Source organism: Dermochelys coriacea, chromosome 3, assembly GCF_009764565.3.
Source record: "Dermochelys coriacea isolate rDerCor1 chromosome 3, rDerCor1.pri.v4, whole genome shotgun sequence".
Lineage (NCBI taxonomy): Eukaryota > Metazoa > Chordata > Testudines > Dermochelyidae > Dermochelys > Dermochelys coriacea.
This window is the reverse complement of record NC_050070.1, coordinates 190979323-191005012: the sequence shown is the minus strand read 5'-3', so window position 1 is coordinate 191005012 and position 25690 is coordinate 190979323. Positions and strand designations below refer to the sequence as shown.

Sequence of the window (25690 nt, the reverse complement as noted above, 5' to 3'; positions counted from 1 at the left end):
TTCATCCCCTGTGTCCTGCACTCCTCCTATTTTTGTTAGGTGGGGGCATGCCATGTATGTATATAATGGCATTATAATATTTGCAGTATTTTCTATCCCACTCCTCATGCACGCAATAACATGGTTGGCTTTTTTGACTGCTGCTATGCATTAAGCACAGGTTATCATTGAACTGTCCCCATAGATGCTTAGGTCTTTTTTCTGGTGTGGTGACATTCCATTTAGAACAAAGCAACTTGTTGAATATTCTGGGTGAGCACTGGCTAAGGCAATATTGTTCAGTACCTTGGCGGAGGTTGAAAGAGGTGGAAGACCTGAGTCTGTTGCTGTGACCATCAAAGAATACTGCACAGTGGTAATTTGTTTCACTATGTCTCTTGTCAAAGTGATCTGTCCCATGATACTTGAAATCTTAAAAAGGCCTTCAAAATTCCCACCTACGGAGAGAGAAATATGGCTATAGGAAACTTCCAATGGAGCCAACCTGTTCTATCCTAGATCCCCAAGTGAAAACAGAAAGTGGTGAAAATGGATGGGATGGGGAGGCAAGGGAAAGGTGAAATAACTCAGTAAGGGGTTTGCGAATGGGCAGGCCTCCATGGCACCATTATAGCCCCAGATCACAATGACATCAGAATATTTGCATCATAATGGACCAATGGGTTTTCTGCCACCTTGCTTCTACATAGACCCAGCCCTGCCTTCTGGAGAGCAGCAGAGAGAATGGGAAAACCCTCTGGGGCTTCACACTCCTACAAAGACAGGCAACCAAGGGGGTGAGGGGGAATTCATAGATGAGCTAAGTATTATGATTATTTTCCATCATCTGAGGAACTTGTAGGGTTGGTATTTCTTTCGGTTAAAGGAAGGGGACTAATAATGCAAGGTAGATGTGTGGTTGGAGAAAATCTCTATGGAAGGAAGGCAGAAATAAGTAAGTAAGTAAGTAAAGTATTGAACTCAGAGGCAGTGCACTCAGGATCACCTATAGATGATCCAGTTCACCCAGGATCACCTATTCAAAGGAGAAGTGGGTGATGTGACAGACATGAAGGTATAAAATAGGGTATTTTTAAAATGATAATTAAAATGGAAAGTTTAAATGATTCAGAGGCATTAAGTGATGCATACTGAGATGATGGTCCAGCAATTAGGGCACTAGCTTAGGACTTCAGAGACTTGAATTTAAGTCTGTGCTCTGCCACACACTTCCTGTGTGACCCTTGGTAAGTAGCTTAAGCCCAGATCCTCAAGGATGTTTAGGTACCAAAGGAGCCAAAACCTTTGTAGAAGTGTGTGTTGGGGGGAAGGCCAAAGTGCCTCCTCCCTCTCAGTGGCGGCTGATGCTCTGGCAGTGAGCCACCTGCCCTATCTTCTAGTGCCACAGCAGCCCCTGATGGGCAAAAGGTGTAACTGCAGTGCCTCTCTGGCAGAATATATTATTTTGCGGGTGTGTGTGGGGGGGGGAATATGTGGGGGACATTAATTCTGTGCTTATATTTCTTTTGTTAAAAAGTGGGGGGCCAAAGTCCCCAGGTTTCCAGCATGAGTGTTAGGCACCTACCTCCTACTGATCTCAGTGGGACTTACGAATCTAAATATCTTTGAGGCTCTAGGTCCTAGTCTCTCTATGACTTTTCTCATTCTCTGTAAAATGGAGATAATAGCACTTCCCTACCTTACAGGGATGCTGGAAAGATAAATACATTACAAATTGTGAGGTACTCCGATACTATGGTGATGGGGGCCATATAAATACCATAGTTACAGTTATCTTATGGAACCACCATTAAAAGCCTATAATCATTAACTTCCTCCTCCTTGGTTTGTAGCTAAATTCACTTGTTGTATCTCGTATTTAATTAGATTGTGAAACTCTGTGAGACAGGGGGCATGGGTGAAATCGTGGCCGCAATTAAGTTGGTCGCAAAACTCCTATTTAATTCAGTAGAGCCAGGATTTCACTCCATGTCTATCAATTTGTTTTTACAGCACCTGATACAATGGAGACCCTGATCCTGACTGGGGTCTCGGGGTGCTATTATAATATAAAAATGTATTAATAATAATAATTTTTCATTGAATTTCAATGGGAGTTTTATGAACAGAGGGCTCCCAGGATCGGGCCTTTAAGATTATCCCGTTACATATGCCTCAGAATGGATGTTACAGATGCACAATTTCATTGTGCTTTTCCTTCCAAAAGTCTCCACTCCAGTTGCAAAATTTTAAGAAGTATATTAGTGCTAGCAAGACTACAGCAATTCATGCCAGAGGTGGTTATTTCCACTGTACCTGTTAGATTGTAGTAAATGCCTTCATCAAAACCTTTGCTTTCATCTGTTGCATTGATATCTATTACCATCATGCCAGCCGTTGAATTGTCTTGAAGAATCTTGTAGTATGAAGGCCTGTCAAATCTGGGTCCTTCTTCATTTACATCTTCCACGTTAACTAAATGAAAGGATATATAGACAAATGAAAATGTGAGTTTAGTCTAAATGACTATGGGCCAGATTCTTAGCGGGTGTAAATCAGTGTAGCTTCATTGAACGATCTTGGAGCTATGTCGATTTACACAAGCTAAGGATCTAGTGCTCTATTTCTGTATCAAATTGCCTGGTCTCATGGATCTATTCAGTTCTGTGTACACCTAAAATAAAAGTTTAATTAAGGAGTACATGGGGGCATTAAAAAGTTGTAAGGCAGGATTTTGTACGTCTCTTTGGATGTCCAACAGCTTCTGTTTCATACAATAATCAGCAGTACACTTACCAGAATCACATGACCTGATTTCCAGAAGTGTTGAGCACTCAGTAGTTCCCACTGATATCAACCGAAGCAGTAATGACTATTCGTTGAGAAAAGTTTTGTTTTTGAAAAAAAAAATTTGTTTTGGACAAAAGCTTGTTTTGAAAAATATTTCAGCTAACTCAAGTCAAAATCCCATTGCCATCAACTAAAATATTTTACTTTAGCGGGTTGATGTTACTAAAGAAGACTTTATACATGGCTTACAATTATGTGTCTATGCGTAGAAGCCTTGGAAAAGTTTACAGCAAAAACTGGGGTAAATTCTCTGAGGTAAGTTTTCTCTACCTGTAACATTTGCTGTATCCTGGAAATGTGGATCTCCAGGATTGAAAGCTTTCAGTACAATTGTGTGTTGGGCACAATTTTCATAATCCAGAGGCTGCAGGGTTGTAATATGTCCAGAAAGTTCTCCGACATAAAATGAAGTTGCTTCAGTTATGCCATAATGAATAATAGCATTGTAACCTGTGTCTTTATCTGTTGCTGTCACATTCAAAATCTAGACAGGAAAAAAAACAGAGCATAATTAATACAGTAACCGATTGACCAAATGGTTTGCAGGATTTTATATTTTAAATGTATTACATTTACTGCCTTAATTATTGATATGGAATTCTCCAGTACTGCTAGAGTGGCAACACAATCTACTGCAATGCAGATGACTGAGATGTGGCAGAATCCTTGCTGATTTCTAATGAGATACCTTTCCCCCTGAGTCTTACGAATCTCTAATTAATATCAGTAAGGCAGGTATCCAAGTCCACCAAGGATAAGGCAGCACTTCTATGCTTTATATAAAGAAAATAATCCCACAAAGAAAGATTTTGTCTTCAGTTTACATACCACACTTGGAGGCTCATTCTCTTTCACAGTCACATTAAAAGATTTCTGTAGGAACACTGGAGGGTTGTCATTCACATCTTCCACAGTGATGCTAAGAACTAAACTTGCAGATTGTTTGGGAATTCCAGAATCAGTGGCCTGTAAAGAAATAACTCATAACTGAATATAAGGCTAAATTGTGCAGTCCTTAGTCAGGTGAAATTCCCATTAACTTTTGCAACTTATGCCTATTAACATAAACTAGTTTTTTACCTAAATAAGAACTGCAGAATTTGGCTAATAATCAATAATTTAATAACCCATCTGTTATAGTCAGATCTGTATCTGTATCTGTATCTGAAATTTGAATAAAATTCTACAAGATGACTGTGCTCTGCCATCACGCTTTGGTGCAGGGACTTCTTTCTTTCTTTCTATATTCTGTAGAGTGCTTTAACACACTAGGTTATATCGATATATGTGTCTGAATGTATTATATCTATATTGTATATACAAACATACAATACTTAATTATTGGTAGACTTGGCAGAATTTGATTTTTTTAATAAATTGACAGATAATATCAATGTTTATTTTTGCATTTTTTCTATTTCATCAATACAGATTTTCACAGTTGAACATTATTATGGATTTTAAGCCTATTTTTATCTATTTAAATTTTCACAGTTGTGGGAAATTATAGGGAGTCAGAAAATAGTTATTTAAGGACAGTAGACTCTGAGATTCAAAAAGTTAAAGTTTTAGAACCATTAAAACACAAATTGTCAACATCACATGTCAAAATTTACAAAGTAAATATCCTTAAATCAAACTCTAAGAAGTTCTCAAGCAGCATTTTTTTTATGTTGCCTATTTGTAAATTCCTATTACCATTGATGGAAATATTTTTTTCATCAATTTGCATGTGTACAGTGAAATCAGCGTTTACTGATAATGTAATACTTCCAAGCCCAGTTATTGATACAAAGTACTTCATTTTATTAATTCTGAATGTATTTTCTTTTAAGAAGGGTCTGCTCAGTTTTGACTATGCCCCTATCCCATAGTTCTGACTGTCTCCCTTGAATCTTCTCTTTGCCAGGTCAAATAAATAAATAAATGTGTTAAAACCAAAGAGCCCCTAAAAGTCTACATGTGCATGTGTGGTCCAGTGTGTAAACCTTTACTATGTCAATGAGCACTTCGTCACAAGAGCAATCCCATTGAAGTCAATGGGCTGACTTGCATGAAAACATGCTCACAATGTAAAGGCTCTTCAGTCAGGGACTATGTTTTCCTTTGGAAGCTTCATGAGGAAACACAAATAATTTATCAAGTAATATAAAAAGAAGATTTAAATATGTATATATTGAAAAAACATATTCATCAGCTGAGAGTGACGCTTGATATGGATTGGCCAAACCATTAAAAAAAAAGTTATGGTGCTTGAAGAACTGCAGCTTGAAATGAATTGAGGAACAATTTATTCACATCAAGTCATGCTGATGTTTTATGATAATATTTAACCTTTAAAATATGAACTTGGTCACGCAAATTCTTTGCTGCACCAATTTACATCAGTAGAGAATAAGATCCCATGAATTAACCCAAATTCATTCATTTAGTCACACACTAAGGGATGAATTTGGCCCAATATTACAATACTTCACTGTTGGAAAGTGTTTTTCTTATGATGGGTCAGTATTCTCTCAGTCTCTCTATGCCTTGTGTTGAATATCTGACAAACTGTTAGATCCATGTGTCCACTTACTATTATTTTCAATTCATAGCTGTCCACCATTTCCCTGTCCAAGGCTCTTTTTGTAGTCAGCCTGCCAGTGGAACTGTTAATATGGAAAGTTCCCGCAAAGTGATTCTCCAAGGAGTAGCTTATAAGGGCATTTACTCCTACATCTTGGTCTACAGCAGAAAATATGCCAAAGTCTATAGTGTCTTTATTCTCAGGAGCTGATCGTTTGGTTTGAATCAGTGTTGAGAAAACAGGAGAATTGTCATTGGTGTCATTCACAACGATTGTAACCTGTATAAAAGAAAGACATTTTTCTGAGCCATAAAAATAGCACACAAGAGTAAATTCTGTCTGAGTCAGTTAGATTGTAAGCTCTCTGAGTCAGAGACTGACTTTTTGTTCTGTGTTCATGACTTGGGCTACTAGACACTAATACAAATAATAACAATAAAAAGAACGGTAGTATCCAAACTTTTAGAATACTGGCTTTGCAGATTAGGATCCTAACTGCCAACAAGAACCTAGCACCTCCGATTCAGATGCCATAAGAACATAAGAATGGCCATACTGGATCAGACTAAAGGTCCATCCAGCCCAGTATACTGTCTTCCAACAGTGCCCAATGCCAGGTGCCCCAGAGGGAGTGAACCTAACAGGTAATGATCAAGTGATCTCTCTCCTGCCATCCATCTCCACCCTCTGACAAAAAGAGGCTAGGGACACCATTCCTTATCCATCCTGGCTAACAGCCATTAATGGACTTAACCTCCATGAATTTATCCGGTTCCCTTTTAAACCCTGTTATAGTCCTAGCCTTCACAACCTCCTCAGGCAAGGAGTTCCACACGTTGACTGTGCGCTGTGTGAAGAAGAATTTCCTTTTATTTGCTTTAAACCTGCTGCCCATTAATTTTATTTGGTGGCCCCTAGTTCCTATATTATGGGAACAAGTAAATAACTTTTACTTATTCCCTTTCTCCACACCACTCATGATTTTATATACCTCTATCATATCCCCCCTTAGTCTCCTCTTTTCCAAACCTAAAAGTCCTAGTCTCTTTAATCTGTCCTCATATTGGACCTGTTCCAAACCCTTAATCATTTTAGTTGCCCTTCTCTGAAACTTTTCTAATGCCAGTATATCTTTTTTGAAATGAGGAGACCACATCTGTACGCAGTATTCAAGATGTGGGTGTACCATGGATTTATATAAGGGCAATAAGATATTCTCCGTCTTATTCTCTATCCCTTTTAAAATGATTTCTAACATCCTGTTTGCTCTTTTGACTGCCGCTGCACACTGTGTGGACGTCTTCAGAGTACTATCCATGATGACTCCAAGATCTCTTTCCTGATTAGTTGTAGCTAAATTAGCACCCATCATATTGTATGTATAGTTTTGTGAGATCTTTTTGAAGTTCTTCACAGTCTGCTTTGGTCTTAACTATCTTGAGCAGTTTAGTATTGTCTGCAAACTTTGTCACCTCACTGTTTACCCCTTTCTCCGGATCATTTATGAATAAACTGAATAGGATTGGTCCTAGGACTGACCCTTGGGGAACACCACTAGTTACCCCTCTCCATTCTGAAAATGTACCATTTATTCCTACCCTTTGTTCCCTGTCTTTTAACCAGTTCTCAATCCATGAAAGGATATTCCCTTTTATCCCATGACAACTTAATTTACGTAAGAGACTTTGGTGAGGGACCTTGTCAAAGGCTTTATGGAAATCTAAGTACACTATGTTTACTGGATACCCCTTGTCCACATATTTGTGGACCCCTTCTAAGAACTCTAATAGATTAGTAAAACATGATTTCCCTTTACAGAACCATGTTGACTTTTGCCTAACAATGCCACTTATCTAAGGGGCTGTAGCAAGTGTTAGACTCACAAGTGAGCCTCACAAGCAAGATTCAGGTTTGCAGCAATCAAAACTCCATTGCAGGCCAGAGAGTACACAGCTGCATGGGAGACAGGCTGTGGCAGCAGGGCACAAGGACCCAGCATAGAAGGCCATTATTTAGGTCCAGATATTCCAATACTCACTTGGTCTAGGACTTCCTCACACAAATTACTTGTGTGTGAACATGGGCAACTCAAGGGTTACAGAGTTGGCCCTATAGTGGGAAAGTGGGGAGCCTAGATCACTAGTCACAAAATGCTGGTGTATTTGCTGTTGGTACCAATAATATCAGAGTTCTGATTTGGTTTGGATGTCTCAGGCTGATTAAAACCAATTCAGTCTGCAAAACTGAACACAAAAAGAGGTTTTCTTGACAGTTCCAACTCTTCCACTTTTGCTTCTGGTTGGAAATGACACAAGAACGCTGCACTGTTTCATCACTAAGGGCTCTATAAACTGAGTGTACAAAAAGAATTGGCCTCTACATTTTAGAACTAGCACATTTATTTGATTTCAATTCTATCTGTAAAATGTTAATATTTGTTGTTTGTGGAGAAGAGGGGGAAAGATGGGCTCAGTGTTATTTTTGAAAACCATTCCACTCTTCCCTCATTGGAAACTACTGTTTTAAACAATTTTTTCCACCCAATAATTATTATCCCAAACTGCATAAATTAAAGTCACAACTTAGGGCCCTGATCCTGGAAACACTTACCCACGTGAGTAACTTTGACTTCAAGGGACTATGCACGTGCATAAAGTTACCCATATGCATAACTGTTTGCATGATACTGATCTTAGTTTGTTATTACTACTTAGCTCCCTCTTCACCTAGTTAATACAGTGCTGGGTGGGAGGCAGATAATTCGGTGGCAACCTTCAATTCAACCTCCAACATTCTAGAATTGTGGCAGCTGTGACATTCTTGCAGTTAAGCTCTTGCGGTTTGCTATAACAAACAGCAGCATGTGTGTCACTCTAGTCAAAGGGGAGTCAGCACTTCCTTAAGCTTTGCTTTGTACAGATGTATTGCCAAACCATATCAATGTTGCTCTCATTTGGAACCCACATTGCAGGCTTCAGCCTAGGAATTTAAAAAGGGGGGCAAAAAAAAAATGCAGCCAGTCTCACACAACTATAATGTGGGCTCTTTTCCCTGGAATTAAATCCCAAGGACTCGACCAAGCTGGTGCATCTTGGTCAAATTATGAAATATAATATGTGGACAGAATAGTATACAGTCTAGGCAAAACCAGTGTTTTTCTATGTGGCTTTCAACCATGCCTGCACAGAGCAGCAGTGAGCACTATGGGGGTGTAATTTGTAAAGTGCACTAATGTGTTGTACACTAATTGGTCCATGTAGACCCCCCTGGTATGCAGTAAAAGTTCCCTACTGCATTTTAATGTAGTGTTGTTTCAAACAGTCTTATGTTAAAGCACACTAAGAACTTTTAGTGCACACCCACAGGCTCTACATGGACCAATTAGTGCACAGTACTTTAGTGCACTTTAGAAATCAGACCCCTGTACTGTGCATTGCTGAGCCAAGTAGACATGCCCTCAAGCAACTTTATTTGTCCAGGGGCAATCTTGACTGCACTAATGTTCTAGACAATAAATTTTTCCCTCCATCACTACTAAAATACAAAAAAGAAAAAAGCAGAGCAATATATGGTGAGATATATATTTAAATATCATAAATCACATTCTAATTGCTGCTCCAAAACACAGATTGGAATGAACAAGAATAATATGTAATTACAATGCTAATACAACTTACCAACAAATAAGTTCTGTGTGTGTAAGTCAGCAGCTTTTTATATTTTCATTTATATCTATTGCTTTTTTTATTTCTTCTTCCATCTTCCACTTTCTCTTTTTAATTTCTATTCAATGTTCTCCCACTCCATGCTGCGTATTTCACCCTCCTCTCATTATTTTATTCCTCGTCCTGTCTCTCCATTCCTTCCCCTCAATTTCCCTCTTCCCCCATTTCTCATCTCACTCCATCCTCCTTATTTCCTTTGCTTTCTTCTGTCTCCTCTTTTCCCTACATCTTTTTCCCTCTATCCCGTACACTTCCAATATTTCTGTCCTTCCCACATACTGTATTTCATTCCTTGGGTTTCCCCTCCCCAGCTCAATCCTATCTCTACAAAATACCAATGCAGTGGAAGAAAAAAAATCCTGGCAAATACTTTATTCTTCTTAAACTGTACTTGAAAGTTAAACCTAGTTTAGCTAAATTAAAGAAAGTGCATTCATTATGATAGTTTCAGCCTGATGTAAAAATAAGGAACTTAGCAAAACTCTTACAAACAAAATTTATAATGGAAAAAGTATTTAATCTTTACCTTCTGTCTAACATCAAAATTCCAATACTATAATTAAAGGGACAGAAGCAACTTAAATCTCACTGCTCTAGTTCCTTTCTGCCTTAAAGTGATAGCAGTAACACCTAAAATTATTGTAACTGAAAGAGATTAAAAAAAGTTTTCTTTGTTTTTTCAACTTGTTTACTTTGTACACTTGACAGCACTTTGTATATAGTCAGTTTCAATGTTTCCCCAAAATAGGGAGTTTCTGAGATTCCTTGTTATTTGTATGGTCAATCACAAAGCAACCTTTTTTAAAAAAGAGGAAACTGCAGTTATAAAATCACAGAAATTTGCAGGAGGCTCTCCAGGAAAACTACTCTCTTTTTGAAGTCCAATTGACATTGTTCCTTTAAGAAAATCAGAAACTAGTTACAAATTGATTCTTAAAATATTTTTGCTAACCATCATTTCTCTATAGTATGTGACATTAAAAATATGGTGTCCTCTGGGTATCACTGCTTATTTTTAAACTATGTATTCAGCATTTTCAAAACACTTTAAAATGCAATATACTGTACCAAAGTCACAGCTGAATTGGGTGGCATCGCAGAATCAACGGCTTCTACAATGATGCTGTAAAGATCCTGCTCTTCTCGATCTAAACTGACAAGGGTCATAATGTTTCCTTGGTCATTAACAGAAAACTTGTCAGTATATGACTTGAGAGAGTATATGACTCTAATGGCTATGCTTCCGGTCAGGGCCTTCACAGAGCCAACAGCAGTTGTGACTGGTTCCTGTTCCAAAACGCTGAACTCATAGCTGGAGCTTTCAAAAGTCAGTCCAAAGTCAGTGTCATTTACCAGCAAATAGAGAATAACAGGAGCTAGTGGAGGAAAAGACAGATAAAAGCTGTGAAATATCATGCACTGTGTTTTGTCTCCCTAAAGTAAATGCCTAGGATTTTAGGAGCAACAGACTGATGGAAATTGGCATGATAGAAAAAAGGAATAGTAAGAAAAAACAACAATGATAAGAAATAAGCAGTGACAGATATAACTCAAACCCTCTCAGCACCCAATGCTCATTCCAGAGTAATCCCACTTTGCTGAATGTTATGATATTGCTCCAATAAAAGAGAAGGGAGAATTTGGCTCACTGACTGGGTCTGAAGTCAATAGGACTTACAGGTTCTTTACACCAATAGTTCTCAACCTTTCCAGACTACTGTACCCGTTTCAGAAGTCTGATTTGAATTCCATACCCAAAGTTTCACCTCACTTAAAAACTACTTGCTTACACAATCAGACATAAAAATACAAAAGTGTCACAGCACAAGATTATTGAAAAATTGCTTATTTCCTCATTTTTGCCATATAATTATAAAATAAATTAATTGGAATATAAATATTGTACTTACATTTCAGTGTACAGCAGGGGTTCTCAAACTTCATTGCACCGTGACCTCCCTCTCACAACAAGAATTACTAAATAACCCTAGGAGGGGAGACTGAAGCCTGAGGCTGTCCAAACCCTGTCAGCCTGGGCAGGGAGTGGGGGGAAACCAAAGCCCGAGCCCCAGCACCCCTGGGGCGGGAGGGCAAACCCCTAGGGCTTCATCCCTGGTGGGGGCCTGTAACCTGAGCTCTGCCATCCAGGGCTGAAGCCAAAGCCTGAGCCCTGTGCGGTGGGGCTCGAGCTTCAACTTTGGCTTCAGCCAGTCATGCCAGACCTGGTGACCTCATTAAAACAGGGTCCTCACCCACAATTTGAGACCCGCTTGTGTATAGTATATAGAGCAGTATAAACAAGTCATTGTATGAAATTTAGTTTGTACTGACTTCACTAGTGCTTTTTATGTAGCCTGTTGTAAAAGTAGGCAAATATCTAGATGCCCTGGAAGACCTCTAAGTAGCCCCAGGGGTATATGTACCCCTGGTTGAGAACCACATCTTTACCCATCTCAGGACCAGGCTTCTAATTAGTTATTGTTTCTGGAGGTCAGAGAAGTAGAATGTTAGACCACAAGAATTTTGTATCAAAAGGAAAAGGATTACCCCCAAACTGTGCTTTGGCCACAATACATACAAATGCCCCTGCAGTCACTAATAGTGAAATTAAAAACAATTGTTTTTTCCTCCTATTCATCAATTATCAAAGTAATCCCCTAGGAACAAGTGAGAAAGATAGTCAGTGGGTGTTTGTAAATGATACAAAATAGTAGGTGACTCAAAATCTATTTTGAAAGAGCAGAAACTTGTTCAGAAGGATGTTTAGGATGTTGAAAGCTGACTGACTGCCCAATTCTCTTAAGCAAATCAAAGAAGCTGGAAAAACGGAACGGAAAATACTATACTGATATGCTCTTTAGTGCATGACTATAGCGTGCCTATCACAGTTGAGGCCTGATCCTTGACTGGTACCCCCGCCATAAATAAATAAGCAATAATTTTAAACAGAATTAATAAATCTTGCTCTGTGTTAATGTGATTCTGTGTCCACGTGATGGGAGGGCATCAGTGAAAGAAATACAATCAGAAGAGTAATGCACACCTCATTGCGGAATTGTAATATGGACTCCATAGGGATGTGATTAATTCAAACTTGTGAAGTTTGTCAGTTTACATTTGACATTGAATATTCATGCAGCCCAATACATTCTTGAGCACTACTTGGGAGAAAAATTGGTGAAAGCACATCACTTACCATTTGATGTTAGCTGAGGAACCCCATGGTCAGTAGCAATGACTGTCAATGTAATGACTGTGTCAGCTGTGATATGGGCTAGATCACTGGCGAGAGTGATCTCTCCAGTAAGATTATTTACCCAGAAATCATCAGAATGGTTCATGAAGCTGTATTAAAGAGAAGTGTGTGTATCATTCATATTATTCACATCAGAAGTATTCTACCTTTATTATTAAAGTTTTATGATAAATAGCCTACCGATTATATTTGCCTAGTTATAATGATTATAGGAGTGGTAGGACAACACGTTTTAGCTGCTGTCTCATTAACCTAAACAAATGAGACTATATTTCCTAGCATGTCTTCCATCTTAGCCAAGATGGCATTCAGACTTTCAGTTTCCATTCCACCCACAAGTTTTAGATCCCTCTATGAATAGAGAGCAGAGTACAAACTGCAAACTCAAAGGATTATAGATCAATTTGCAGACATGGCAAGAAAAACAGATAACTTTCATTGTAAGGATCTGGTTCTGCAAACAATTACTAATGTGCATGGTCCTGGAGCCAATTAAATCTCACACAATAGTAAGTGCTACATTTGGTTCGTAACCCCGTAAGTTTCTGACATTTTGTATTTCATTATTTCCATTTTCTATCCAGAAGTGCCAAACTTTTAGCCAGCTATTTCAGACTAAACAAGCTTGGGTTTTGATTAAGGTTGTCTTTTATTTTACTGGCCCTCCAGTAGTTTGATCATCTCCAACAAGCTTGGTGAAATGTTTCTCTACTGTTTTTCCCTACATTTTAAAATTAGGCATATTGTTGTTGATTACACTAATGGCAAAATATAATAATGGGCATCGAATGAGTAGGTATGAGTAGGCAACTTATGATCAACTGGGAAATACAAATAACACTGATTTTCTTTACTAACAGATATTTCATAGAATCATAGAATATCAGGGTTGGAAAGGACCTCAGGAAGTCATCTAGTCCAACCCCCTGCTCAAAACAGGACCAATCCCCAATTTTTTTTTGCCCCAGATCCCTAAATGGCCCCCTCAAGGATTGAATTCGCAACCCTGGGTTTAGCAGACCAATGCTCAAACCTTTACCTCAGACAAAATTACCTGTATGAAATAAGAGAATTGTTCGCAAGGTCGCGATCAGTAGCAGATACTGATAGAACAGAAACTCCCTCTTTTGCAGTTGCTACACGTATATTTGCAGAATACTGGGTCTTTGTAAACTGTGGAGGATTATCATTTACATCTAATACACTTATGGTGACATATGTGAAATTCTGGTGGACAACAGAAAACAAATGAATCATGCACAAGAGATGCATAGTCAGTCCATTTAAATTTCAAAAATCAAAGGCTGTTAATATAACAATAACCTAATCCTCTTCCTTACCTGTCTCTGAGGTACTCCATTATCAGATGCCACTAACAAAAGCTCATATTTCTCTTTGATTTCTCTGTCCATAAACCCATTAGCCAAAATAGTTCCATTCTACAGAGGAGAATAAAAATCAACACATATATCACATTTTTGATAATGTTTGTGTACATTTAGTTCTCAGGAAAAGTGAGAATGGAAGTCCTCTCTTCATCACAGAACAGGTATAGCCTGGGTAGTATCAGGGCAATCTTCTTCACGGTGTCCTGCCAATATGTCTTACCCATGACCTGGAGGGATGGGGACAGGAGTCCCACACTTGTTCTCTGTGGATGGGAGTCTCCATACCCATTCACACCTTAGCTTCTCTGATGAGACTATCAAATATGTGGTCAGTTATGGTGGTGGCTTCTGTAATGCAGACTCCTGTCCAGTAAGTACTAGACTGAGCCCACCTACCTCATTTACAAAGGCCACAGAAGCACCACTATATGGTAATAATTCTCAGTCACTACAGATCTTGGCAGGGTTTGAGTAGCTGGCAACCTAGAGAAGAAATACTTTTTCATTTCCATTACCCACCTCCTGAGCTACGTAGTCCCTTAACAAACATACTGAAGGTTTAGACACCTGATACCAGACAAACATTAATGGAAGTTGCAGGTGATCATCACCACTGAGAATGGCTAACACTACAAAGCCATACTCATGTGATTGATTTCAGTGGGATGACTCACGTGTGAAACTTTGCAGCATTGTGTCCAGGCCTTAATCAGGGTTGGTTCGAGAAAAACTGGGATGCCCTGAAATGCTGTTTGAATGAGCTCCCCAGCTGCAAGGCTCAACATTCGCCATGCAATCTCCTTCCTGATCCCACTCACAACTTCCTCCAAACTCCCAGACCAGCCAGTTTGGAAGGGAGCCTACTACAGGGTCCAGAACAGGTTGTGTGCACATATATGTTTGCGGATGCAATGGGAGCATAGCGGTTGGAGGATTCCTGTTAAACAGAGGGGCTGCAATGTATTCTAGCTAGAACTGTACTAAAGGAAGGGACAGCCTGATTCCCCAGCAGCCTCAAACTATTATCAGAGCTCACAGTTGTCACAACGCAGCACATACTCCACCCCATGCTGCACTGCCGCAGGAGCAGTAAATATCAACCTTGCATTGCTGGAGTCCCAGGTCCTCAGGAGCTTCCTAAGGCAGGACTGGCAGCACTGGCCCTGCCCATATAGCCTAATTCATAACTCATTGAAACCAATGGGAGTCTTCACATTGACTTCAATAGGCTTTGGATTTATATTCTTAGCTTCCAAAGACGTCGGTGTCATTATTGATATCAGAGATGCTACAATGGCTCATCTCAGTGTATCATTTCTATCTGGCCAGGCTAACTGTCTTGGAGAAGGAAGCAGGTAGGCATCATTTTCTAAGCCCCACCCAAATTCTTACTTGTTGGATGCTAAATGGATTCACCCCATCTTCTGTGAATAGGTGAAATGTGATGCGGGCATTTTCTCCCTCATCCAAATCTGTGGCAGCTACATGTCCAACTATGGTAGGTGCATCCAGTGTATAGTCTCCTTCCAGGGTTGTAAAACTGAAGGGCTGCATCTGAAACTCAGGATTATTGTCATTGACATCCAGAACTGTGATATCTAACAGAGAACTAGAATTGAGCCCTTCTGTTTCAGCATCAACTGCCCATACCTGCCAAAATAATCAATGAAAACATTACTTGATTTTGACTGAGATTTCAGTTGATTGATTAAGACACAAAAGGTGGACTAAACCATCTGAAAGGTTCAGAATGAGCTTACTTGCAAAGTTAACCTAGGTGTAGATTCTCTGTCGAGTTCTGTGTCATTCCTTATTGAAAGTATCCCATGTTTATTGACAGCAAACATAGTATTGTTAAGAATAAAATAGCCCTGAGAGAAGCCGACCTAAAAGAGATGTAATAAGCACTTGAGTTATGGAGAGAAGATGGAAATACCTCTCTGTTATTAACATCAATATTTTGCATTTCTTTAGCACAAAGAGCTTTATAGTATTTAACAAAGGAAGCCTCATAACACCCATGGGAGGTGGTAAGTCATATTATTATCCCCATGTTACAGATAGGCAAACTCACATGCAGACAAGAACAGACAGCAAGTGGAAGAGAACAGATTCCTCCAAGAGTCCTGACTTCCGGTCCCCTCCTCTAACATACCCTCATTTAAAGTCATTTCAGAATCACGCTTGTGAGGTGGTGAACAGTAGTACCTAGTTCATTCCATTCTTGTTCCCTTCTGAATTTTTTTAAAACTCAGAGACATGCTAGGCAACTATTGCAAAAAGGGAACCACTTCCCCTTGTGACCTAAGAGCATCTCAATGCCAGAGGACAAGAGGCTCCTGGGTATCTAGCAGTGAGTCTCAGCTGGCCTGACCAACTCAGCATACCCCAACTCACTGTTGTCATAATCTGTCTAAAAGGTGTCATGAAAGGCATCATATGTGAACTGGTAACATGTTGGTCAGTATTATTACTGTGTGGTGTCTGTACAGGTGATAGATGAAAAATTATAAATATGCACTGGAAATATGTTATTAAAATGTGTTTGGCAGGTAGGGTGCCAGTCACGCTGCTCTAGACAAGAAATGTGGTTCCACCTGCTTGAATGTGTCTCCAATGTAAATTGAACAAGAGACAATGAAGTACATTTATCTAAAGAGTAAACAAAACCATCAAACTGGTGAGTGGGGGGACAGCTGTGACATTGCACTCTATATGATTTTATGAAAATATGCTAATGAGTATGAATATGATGTAACTGGAATATGCTTCATGAAAAAGATCGCTTGTAAGGTATCATTACAAATCTTCAAAAAGAAAAGGAGTAGTTGTGGTACCTTAGAGACTAACAAATTTATTTGAGCATAAGCTTTCGTGAGCTACAGCTCACTTCGTCGGATGCATGCAGATCCAAATCTTATAATCTACTGAGTGTGGTCATCCAATTTGTATAAATATATCATTCTTGTATCTGAACCTAGAAATATGAAATATAACTCAGAGGTCTTATTGTAATTATGCAAAGTGTGGGCCATTAATGGTGGCTTGGGATCTTGATGGTTCCCATTAACCAGGACAAATCGTTGTAAATGGCTCTGTTTACTTGTACGTTTTCCTGTATACGTCTGTGCTGGCAAGTGGGTAATGAAGTCTTACAGTGACATGTGGTCATGTCACCTGAACTGGAATATATCTTTAACCTGGTGCTTTTCCATTTAGAAGGAGGGGTGGGAACCCAGAGAGGGACAAAGGATTCCCACCTTGTGCAAAAAATATATAAGGGTGTGGAACAGAACAAAGGGGACTGCAGTCATGAGAAATCCCCTATCTACCACCTGAGCTGGAACAAGGACTGTACCAGGAGAAAGGATTGGGCCCAGGCTAGAAAGGAGTCCAGTCTGTGAAAGAAATTTATTGGAACATCTCTGAGGGTGAGGTTTCATCTGTAATCAGCTTCTTACTGTATTAGACTTAGATTGGCATGTTTTTGTTTTATTTTGCTTGGTAATTTACTTTGTTCTGTCTGTTATTACTTGGAACCACTTAAATCCTACTTTTTATATTTAATAAAATCACTTTTTGCTTATTAATTAACCCAGAGAAAGTATTAATACCTGGGAGAGCAAACAGCTGTGCATATCTCTCTATCAGTGTTATAGAGGATGAACAATTTATGAGTTTACCGTGTATAAGCTTTATACAGAGTAAAATGGATTTATTTGGGGTTTGGATTGCATTGGGAACTGGGTACCTGGATGTTGGAGGCAGGAGTACTTATTAAGCTGTTTTCAGTTAAGTCTGCAGCTTTTGGGGGACATGGTTCAGACCCGGGTCTGTGTTTGCAGCAGGCTAGCATGTCTGGCTCAACAAGACAGGGTACTGAAGTCCCAAGGTGACAGGAAAACAGGCTCAGTGGTAGTCTCAGCACATCAGGTGGCACTCCCAAGGGGGTCTCTCTGACCCAACCCATCACAGCAGCCACTTAACTATCACTACAGGGGGAGGAGACATAGAATGTCAGGGTTGGAAGGGACCTCAGGAGGTCATCTAGTCCAAACCCCTGCTCAAAGCAGGACCAAATCCCCAATTTTTCCCCAAATCCCTAAATGGCCCCTTCAAGGATTGAACTCACAACCCTGGGTTTAGCAGGCCAATGCTCAAACCACTGAGCTATCCCTCCCCCCAAAAAATTAACCTGGCTTCAGCTCCCTGGTGGACACAGAAAGGTGTGCCCCCAGGAGGGCTTCCTGACTTTGAAAACAAAGATAAAGTTTGATGATATAAGCAGAGAGAGAAAACCATTTGGGCATCTTTCACCTGAGAAGACAAAGAAACCAAGTGCTTTGGGCTCGGTGTTGGATCCTAGCTAAGGACTGGCCAGCTGTGTTGGAAGAATAACTGGTGAGAAAACTGTTTTGAACAAAAGACTCTAGTTTAAGTTAGGTTTTAGTCTCAGAAGCATAGTATCCTTCTACATAAGTAGCTGGTCTCTGTTAATAAACGTAATCTTATACAATCATCTCAGTGCAGTGTTTCAAACTGGTGGGTAAAATCCTCAGCCAAACGAACTGGCTGGTGCTCTGGCTGGTGTCTCTGTCAACAAAGGAGCAGTGACCTGGACACGGTTTTGTGAGTGCTACAGTGAGAGGGGCTGAGCATTGCAGAGGAGATGGTTTTGGGGAGACTTGGGACTTGAAGGGCTGCTGGTGTTGCCCTGCAAGGCGAACCCAGGCTGGGGAAGCCAGGGTGAGGTGAGTGCACTGTGGCCAAGCTACTGGTGTCAGGGTGCTGATCCAAAGCAGGACAGCAAAGAAGCATCCAGGATTACATGGCAGGCGGTGACACAACCCCTTAATGCTCTGGGTGAACCCCAAAATGTCACCCCCTAAAGCCAACTTCTCACATGAGTAGGATTTTTCTTTAGGTAAAGGGGAGAGGGAAGAAAGAAAAGATTTGATGGACAACAGAGAGCAATTACGTGATTTCTTGTAAAGGAAAAAAAGAAAATGAAAGTAACTCCTCTATGATTTCCTTTTTCCCTGATTGATGCAGTACAACAGCTAGGTTCACTGCAGCACAGAAACACACTGCTAGGCACACTCATTAAGCAGAGACTTACAGCACATATTAAAGTGGCGTTTCCAATTATTTTGACACAACAAGTGATAATCTAAACAGTTAATTACATGTCCGTTTTTGTTCTCCAGTCTGACTGGCAAGCATCCATTCTACTAGTTCTCTCTTGCCTGACCTACATAAGTATTTATATAGAGTCTGGCTTCTCTAAGGCCACCAGATTGCTATATCTTGTATTTGCAGGGTTGCAGGGAAATAGAGTTGAGGCTCAGTCCTTTCTCTTACTGGGTCAATGAGACATTTGCCATTGGCTTCAATGGGAATATCATGGGCCCCATGATGTTCTAATAGATTTTCTCTCTTTTTCAAATCGTACCTAATATATTTACCACTGAGCATTTAAAACTCTCTCTTTGCCCTTCTAATGCCATATCATCCTGATTTCTAAGAACTGAGTTATGTCGTACTTACCTGATCCTTGTCAGTAACATTGAGTGCGTAGATGAGGCTGTCCTTCTGTATGTTTTCAAGAACAAATATATTGTACACTGCTTGACTAAATTCAGGGGGGTTATCATTGACATCCAGTACATGGATAACAACAAGCACACTGGTGTTGAGGCTTGGGATCCCTTCATCTGATGCCTCCACTCCTACTTCAAACAGTTTGACAGTTTCGTAATCCAGCTGCTGGCTCAGGGTGAGCTGGCCTGTGGTTGAATTGACAAGGACCATCGGCAAGGAAGTCAGAGGAAGCTGACTAATTATTCTGTACTTCACCCGAGCATTGGCCCCAGAATCCAAATCCGTAGCAGACACTGTCACTAGCACCTTCCCAATCATTTCATCCTCAGAGATGCTCACTTTGTATCCACTCAAGGGAAAAGTTGGAGGGTTGTCATTCACATCATCAACAAAGATAGTAAAGTTCACAACTGCAGAGAGAGCTGGTTGACCTTGGTCACTGGCAATAACTGTTAAGTTATAAAATGCTTGTGTTTCTCTGTCCAGTTCCCTTCTCAGCACAATTAATCCTGTCGCAGAGTCAATATCCATCTTTCCCTCTCCACCTTTTAGAGTATAAGACACTAGCCCATTAAAGCCATCATCTGCATCAGCAGCTGACACATTGAGAACAGTGGCTCCAACTTGCATGCTCTCTAGCACATTAATGGTAGCACTGATTGCATTGAACACAGGATTGTTATCGTTGATGTCTGTAACTTTGATAAACACTGCAGCATAGTCAACTGTTTTTCCGTCAGTCAAAGAAACATTTATCTCATGAGATTTCTGGGATTCATAGTCCAGTTTGGTTTTTGTCCAAATGGTTCCATTGATGTCAACATCAAAAATATCTGATTCTGTCAACACTTGCAATGCAACTGGAATGTGGGGATCTACAGACACAAATTCTACCTGTGTAAGACACAGCATATTATTAATTATAATTAATAATATATCCTATTATATTAATTACTTGATGTGACATTCGAAATAGGAATTTTAGGCTTAGATTACACCTAAATTAGCAGCCTTAACTATCTCTCAATTGAAATAAGATAGATACTTTTAAGGTGCAATAAAACTTATTTTATTAGCTGAAACTAATAGTGATTACAATGCCATTTCTGTGCATCAAGACTTAAAATACTCAATAACTACAAGATATCTGTCCTTTTATCAGAACATCATACACACACATATTCATAAATACACATGTATAATACCCATAATATACACTGAATATACATATATTAATGTGTGCCTGTATTTAGCTTTTCTGTCTTTCTCTCAGCAGCAAAAAATAATCATATATAAATAATGAATTAATTCAGCCAGCCAATAAATCAAACCAGCAAAACAGCCCCCTATAATCTGCCCCTTCAGGATTCCACCTTCTGTCTGCCCCAAGAATCTCTCTAAGGCCTTGTAAGGGACTGCGGAAGACTTTGTTACGGCCTAGCTAGGGAACTTTTGCTTTCTCGAGCCGAGAGGCTACTGTGGGACATAGATAGCTGCTTTGTTATTGTAGGAGAGAGTTCTTGAAGGACACAGCTGCTGTGTTATTGCAGGATATAGATAGTTCTTGAAGGACATAGCTGCTTTGCATGGCCCTTCGCCAGGTAGTAGAAAGCCACCCTTTAAGAAGCACCTAATTTTATATTCATGAGCTGTTTTTGTGTAATGCTTATTAACGCTGACTGTCTGCCCCTCCGTTGGACTCCGTCTCAGGCAAAGCTCCGGTGTGCTGGGTTCCCCGCTTTCGTGACTGCAATGCTTGGAGTCCCCATTGCGGGTGGGTCTCTAACCTTCACTAAAGCCAATAATTCACAGCTGTGTGTAAGCCTCGTTTTTCTCAGAGTACTCCTGCTGGACCTGTGGTGCTTCGAGCACCGTGGCCCAGAACAGGCCTTTTCTACACTAAAGGGAAAAGTCGATCTAAGCTATGCCATTTGAGTTACGTGAATAGCATAACTCAAATCGATGTAGCTTAGATCTATTTATCTCGGGGTACAATGTTGATGGGAGATGCTCTCCTGTCAACTCCCCTTACTCTTCCCCATCAGGTGGAGTACAGGAGTCAACAGGGGAGCGGTCGGTGGTTGATATAGCGGGTCTTCACTAGATCCGTGAAATCAACAGCTGATGCATCTATCGCCACAGTGTCAATCTTTCGGTAAGCGTAGACAAGCCCTAAGAAATAGCTTTTGCAGCTTGCCCAAAATATCAGCAACTTCAAGCAATTTTCACCTAAGGTGGGAACCAAATTCCAGAGACACATGGTCCTCTCAGAGAATGTCCTGCTGGCAATCCCCTCATGGTAAGTCTCCTGTTCTGTACCTATCACATGACATAACAGCAGACTTGTCACTAAAGAAAGGTCGAATATTGTCTCTCTTGGGCTTTTGACCACTGAAATCTTTGAGGGAAAGGAGAGGAGAGGAGGAGGAGAAGCAAAAAACATTTCTCTGGCACATGGTTTTATGTTTTACTTTTTAAACAGAGACTGAAGATGATCAGAGCTCTGGAATAGTAGGAGCAGTCCCAGGAGGTGATGGCATCATTCATCTGAGGTAGTCAGGATGCATGACAAATAAATGGCAAGACTACATGCTACAGTGTATCACATGGATCGAGACATCAAATCTAACAACCTGTGTATTTTACCTAGTGAGGTATTTACGTTTACACTGGCCATGCATGTCTTAATCCTATGTCACTAGAAACTGTTCATAATTTGTGTGTTTGGTACAGGTGACAGTACAGAGCCTTTTGGTTCTTACTCTTGTTACTGGGACAGGGCTGTTTAATTCTTCCTCCAACGTCCCATCATATGTTTTGTGAATAAACCGAGGTCTAGAATCTCCAACTGCAAAGACCTGTACTGGAACTGATGAACTTCTTGGCACCATTCCACCTGGAAGCAAAATAGACCTTTATCTCTTACCAGACCTGTAAAATACCTTCTTCTTGTAAAGAAAATACATCAGCAGACAGCTGGAACTGTATTAATAATAAATAATAATAAAATAACAATAACAATTATTAGAGTAGTGCCTAGAGGCCCCAACCAAGATTGGAGCCCCTTGTGTGGGCACCATACTTACCCAGCGAGAGCCTGAACAGCTTACAGTCTATAAAAGACAAGACAGACCAAGGGTGGGATGCTGCATTCTCTTAGGTGTATAGCAAAAGGTGTACCACCACTAGTGGTACAAGTAGGGCGGTCCGGTCTGGTCCACCATACCATTAAGATATTTATTGCCAGTATATTGTACTGGAAAGACACAGGAGCAGAACATGGTGCCGCATGCCAGCAGCTCCTCTGGCTCAGTTGTACTGCCCCCTGCCCCGCCCCGAGCCCTTCCACGCAGCTGTGTCTCCTGTCAGAGGTCTGTACAGCCTCACTGGAAGACAGGACTGGGGGGTGGGGCTGCAGGCGGTACAGCTGCCCTGGAGGAGCTGCTGGCATGGGGCCACCTTGCAGACCCACATTCTGCTCCTTTCGCCGCTGCGGTTCCGGAGAGCCCTGCAATTCAGAAGTCTGTATCTGGTGCAACAGGTGGACAGAGCCCTCCCCTCCCGCCAAGATAACATGGGATGTGGAGGGGATGGAGAAAGTGTGGGGGCCCCAGACTGGGGGTGGGGTGGGGACAAGTCATATGGGGGGGTTACATGGGGTGTCACTTGCCCACCCGTTAGCTAGTGTCCCCCCTTTGTGTCCCTCCCATGAGTCACCTAGGCACAGCATACCATTAGGAAATAAATTCTACTTGCACCACTGGCCGACCCCCGTGTATCTGGGACCAAGTGGTTCCCACCATCCACAATAGAGGACAGTGCCTACAAGGTACAGGGCCCAGAATAAGCAAATCAGGGTAAGTGAAGTCAATAGGCTGAGAAAGAGTTAAGAGTGCCCAAGTTATCAGGAAAAGGATTCTATTTCCCAGATAAGATTTTCCTTTGGCCTTGTTCCAATTATGCATGCTCATTTAGCTGAGTGGTTCTGCCTGTTAGATGAGTAAACGAACATTCAATAATTCTTAGTTAGAACAACAACATCAAGACTGACAGCCCTACAATTAGCCTTGGTAGCTCTCTTTTAGTTTGTATGTATTTGCATGTACATTTAAATAATCTTACTGCCGGCTCTACTCTTAACAGCAGGCCGATGGCTGAAATACACAAGAATGGAATGCCTCTTTGAGTACCTGTGAGAGCAAAATTATAATAAATCTCAGTATTCTAGCCTATGCACCAGCCTATTGCAAATCAGGGGAGATGAAGAAAGGAGTGAGATTCATGCTAATATCCTGCACACGCTAACAGTCATGAAGAAAACATGGATTTGTTATTAGGGCATCACACTGCAGGGAAAATTGAGTTTTATCAATGTTGCAACTATTGCTGGGGGAAAGTGACTTGTTTTCAGGAACTGCAAGGGCAATTAAAAATATATGGTATATTTAAAGGAATGTTAAATAGGTTCAGGGGTGGGGGGAAGGGGCTGTGTGTTTCACCAGTGTCCCTTCAGGAAAGGAGCCTCCCAAGAAGTCTTGTGAGTGTCTTACCATCTGTTGCGGTTATCCACAAGGTGAAGTTCTTCAATTGGTTGACTAGTAATGGAATCAGTGTTTTCAAACTGATTTGCCCAGAGGTTTCATTCAGTTCAAAGTGTCCTTCTTCATTGCCATTCACTAAGATAAACCATGTCTCTCCATTTCTGCCATCATCTGGATCATGAGCCACAACCTGAGGAGAAAATATCATTTTTTTTCATTTTCTTTGTTGTTAGCAAATGACACACATCTGTAAATTCTGGTGTGGTTTGCAGATAAACCATTCAGCTAGCTTGATAATTACATAACTGGAAATCTTGCTTGTTTGTCCATTCAAAATAAATAGGTCAGGAATTTTTGGTAAAGTCCAGCTAAATAAATCCACAATAATATTCAGCTGTTTCTTTATTTGTTTGATCATTTGTTACATATGTTCAATATAATTCACTTTTATAAGACATAGTTTGTGGGGCAATTATAGCAACAACATAAATCAAACTAATGGGTCCAATACTGCCCATTCCTTGGGCACCCAAAATTCCTACTGAAAGAAAGAAAGAAAGAAAGAAAGAAAGAAAGAAAGAAAGAAAGAAAGAAAGAAAGAAAGAAAGAAAGAAAGAAAGAAAGAAAGAAAGAAAGGATTTGGCCTAATATTAGCAAGAAATATCCCAACATATGTTCTCAGTTTGGGTAGGTGACAGAGAACTAATTATATCCAACAATATTTCTTTTAACTGTTTCCTCTGTAGATTTCTCAATTGACCTTTGGAATCAAGGAACAAAGTCACTGAAAGACTAGGAACATTGTAATAATGAAATTCTGGGCCAAATCCAAGACAGAATGTTTGTCCTCAGAGGCTGATGCATCAACATGAGAATACAATTTTAGAATCTAGAGGTAAAATTTTGGCCTCACTGAAGTCAGTGGCACAACTCCCACCAACTTCAATGGAACCAAGATTTCATGCTAGCAATGTTTTGTTTTGTTGTAATCCTAAAAGTTATTGGGGGGCATAGTGTTCTCGTCCTTACAGCAGGAGATTGGACATCAATAGACCTGGGTTCAGGTTCTGCCAGTGACCCACTCTGTGGTTTGTAAAGATCTTAACAATGATATTATTTTTCTGGGCTCTAAAACGCACTCTGTTTTCATTAAAAATCTCAAAAATAATATACTCCAGAAGTCTCATTTAGGCTGGCACATGGTCTTGTGTGTGCAATGCACGACTATATGAGAGATGTGAGATCAAGACAAAGCCTCTATCCTTTACTGCCTGAACTGGCAGGTGCTGGGAGCATCCATGACACGAGGGTTACCAAACAAGAGGAGTGTGAGGCTAAATGAAAGGCAGAATAAAATAAAGGGAACTATGGAAATCTGCTAAAAAATGAACATCTCTCCTCCCAAGGATCACTGCTGAAGGGGAAGAGGCTAAGTGTACACACACCCACACCCACACCCTATATTGACAGTGACATTGTTTTCAAATTAGCACTTTCAATACCTGAAGAATGGGCATTCCTGCAGTCATGTTGGAGAAAATCTGCTGTTTGTATGGTGTGCCTTCAAAGGCTGGAGTGTTGTCATTTTCATCCAACAGTGATATGGTGATTGTAGAGTGGGCCTCAAAGTAGGGTGACAAATGATCTCTAGCTTTAACCTTGAAAAAGGAGAAAGTAAAAATTCTGCACTTATTTAAACAACACACATCTGGTAACAGCAAGGAAGATCCCAGGTAGTTACAGGCCAAGTAAATTGCACCTTTGTAGTGATATTTTCCTTA

The 25690-nt window shown here is 40.3% G+C and overlaps 1 protein-coding gene across 1 annotated transcript in view; it reads right to left on the bottom strand.

Annotated features, from left to right (window-relative positions):
- LOC119853510 (protocadherin Fat 4-like) overlaps positions 1-25690 on the bottom strand; it is an 83498-nt gene that overhangs the window by 25917 nt on the left and 31891 nt on the right. The window contains exons 13-27 of the mRNA XM_038396653.2: positions 25412-25567; positions 23919-24099; positions 22131-22264; positions 19315-20262; positions 15528-15653; positions 15160-15417; positions 13720-13818; positions 13434-13606; positions 12320-12468; positions 10192-10499; positions 5408-5677; positions 3658-3795; positions 3100-3313; positions 2296-2454; positions 286-437 (exon numbers count right to left, since the gene is read on the bottom strand). Coding sequence (XP_038252581.1) covers positions 286-437; positions 2296-2454; positions 3100-3313; positions 3658-3795; positions 5408-5677; positions 10192-10499; positions 12320-12468; positions 13434-13606; positions 13720-13818; positions 15160-15417; positions 15528-15653; positions 19315-20262; positions 22131-22264; positions 23919-24099; positions 25412-25567 — 3465 coding nt within the window. The remainder of the gene's footprint in view (positions 1-285; positions 438-2295; positions 2455-3099; positions 3314-3657; positions 3796-5407; positions 5678-10191; positions 10500-12319; positions 12469-13433; positions 13607-13719; positions 13819-15159; positions 15418-15527; positions 15654-19314; positions 20263-22130; positions 22265-23918; positions 24100-25411; positions 25568-25690) is intronic.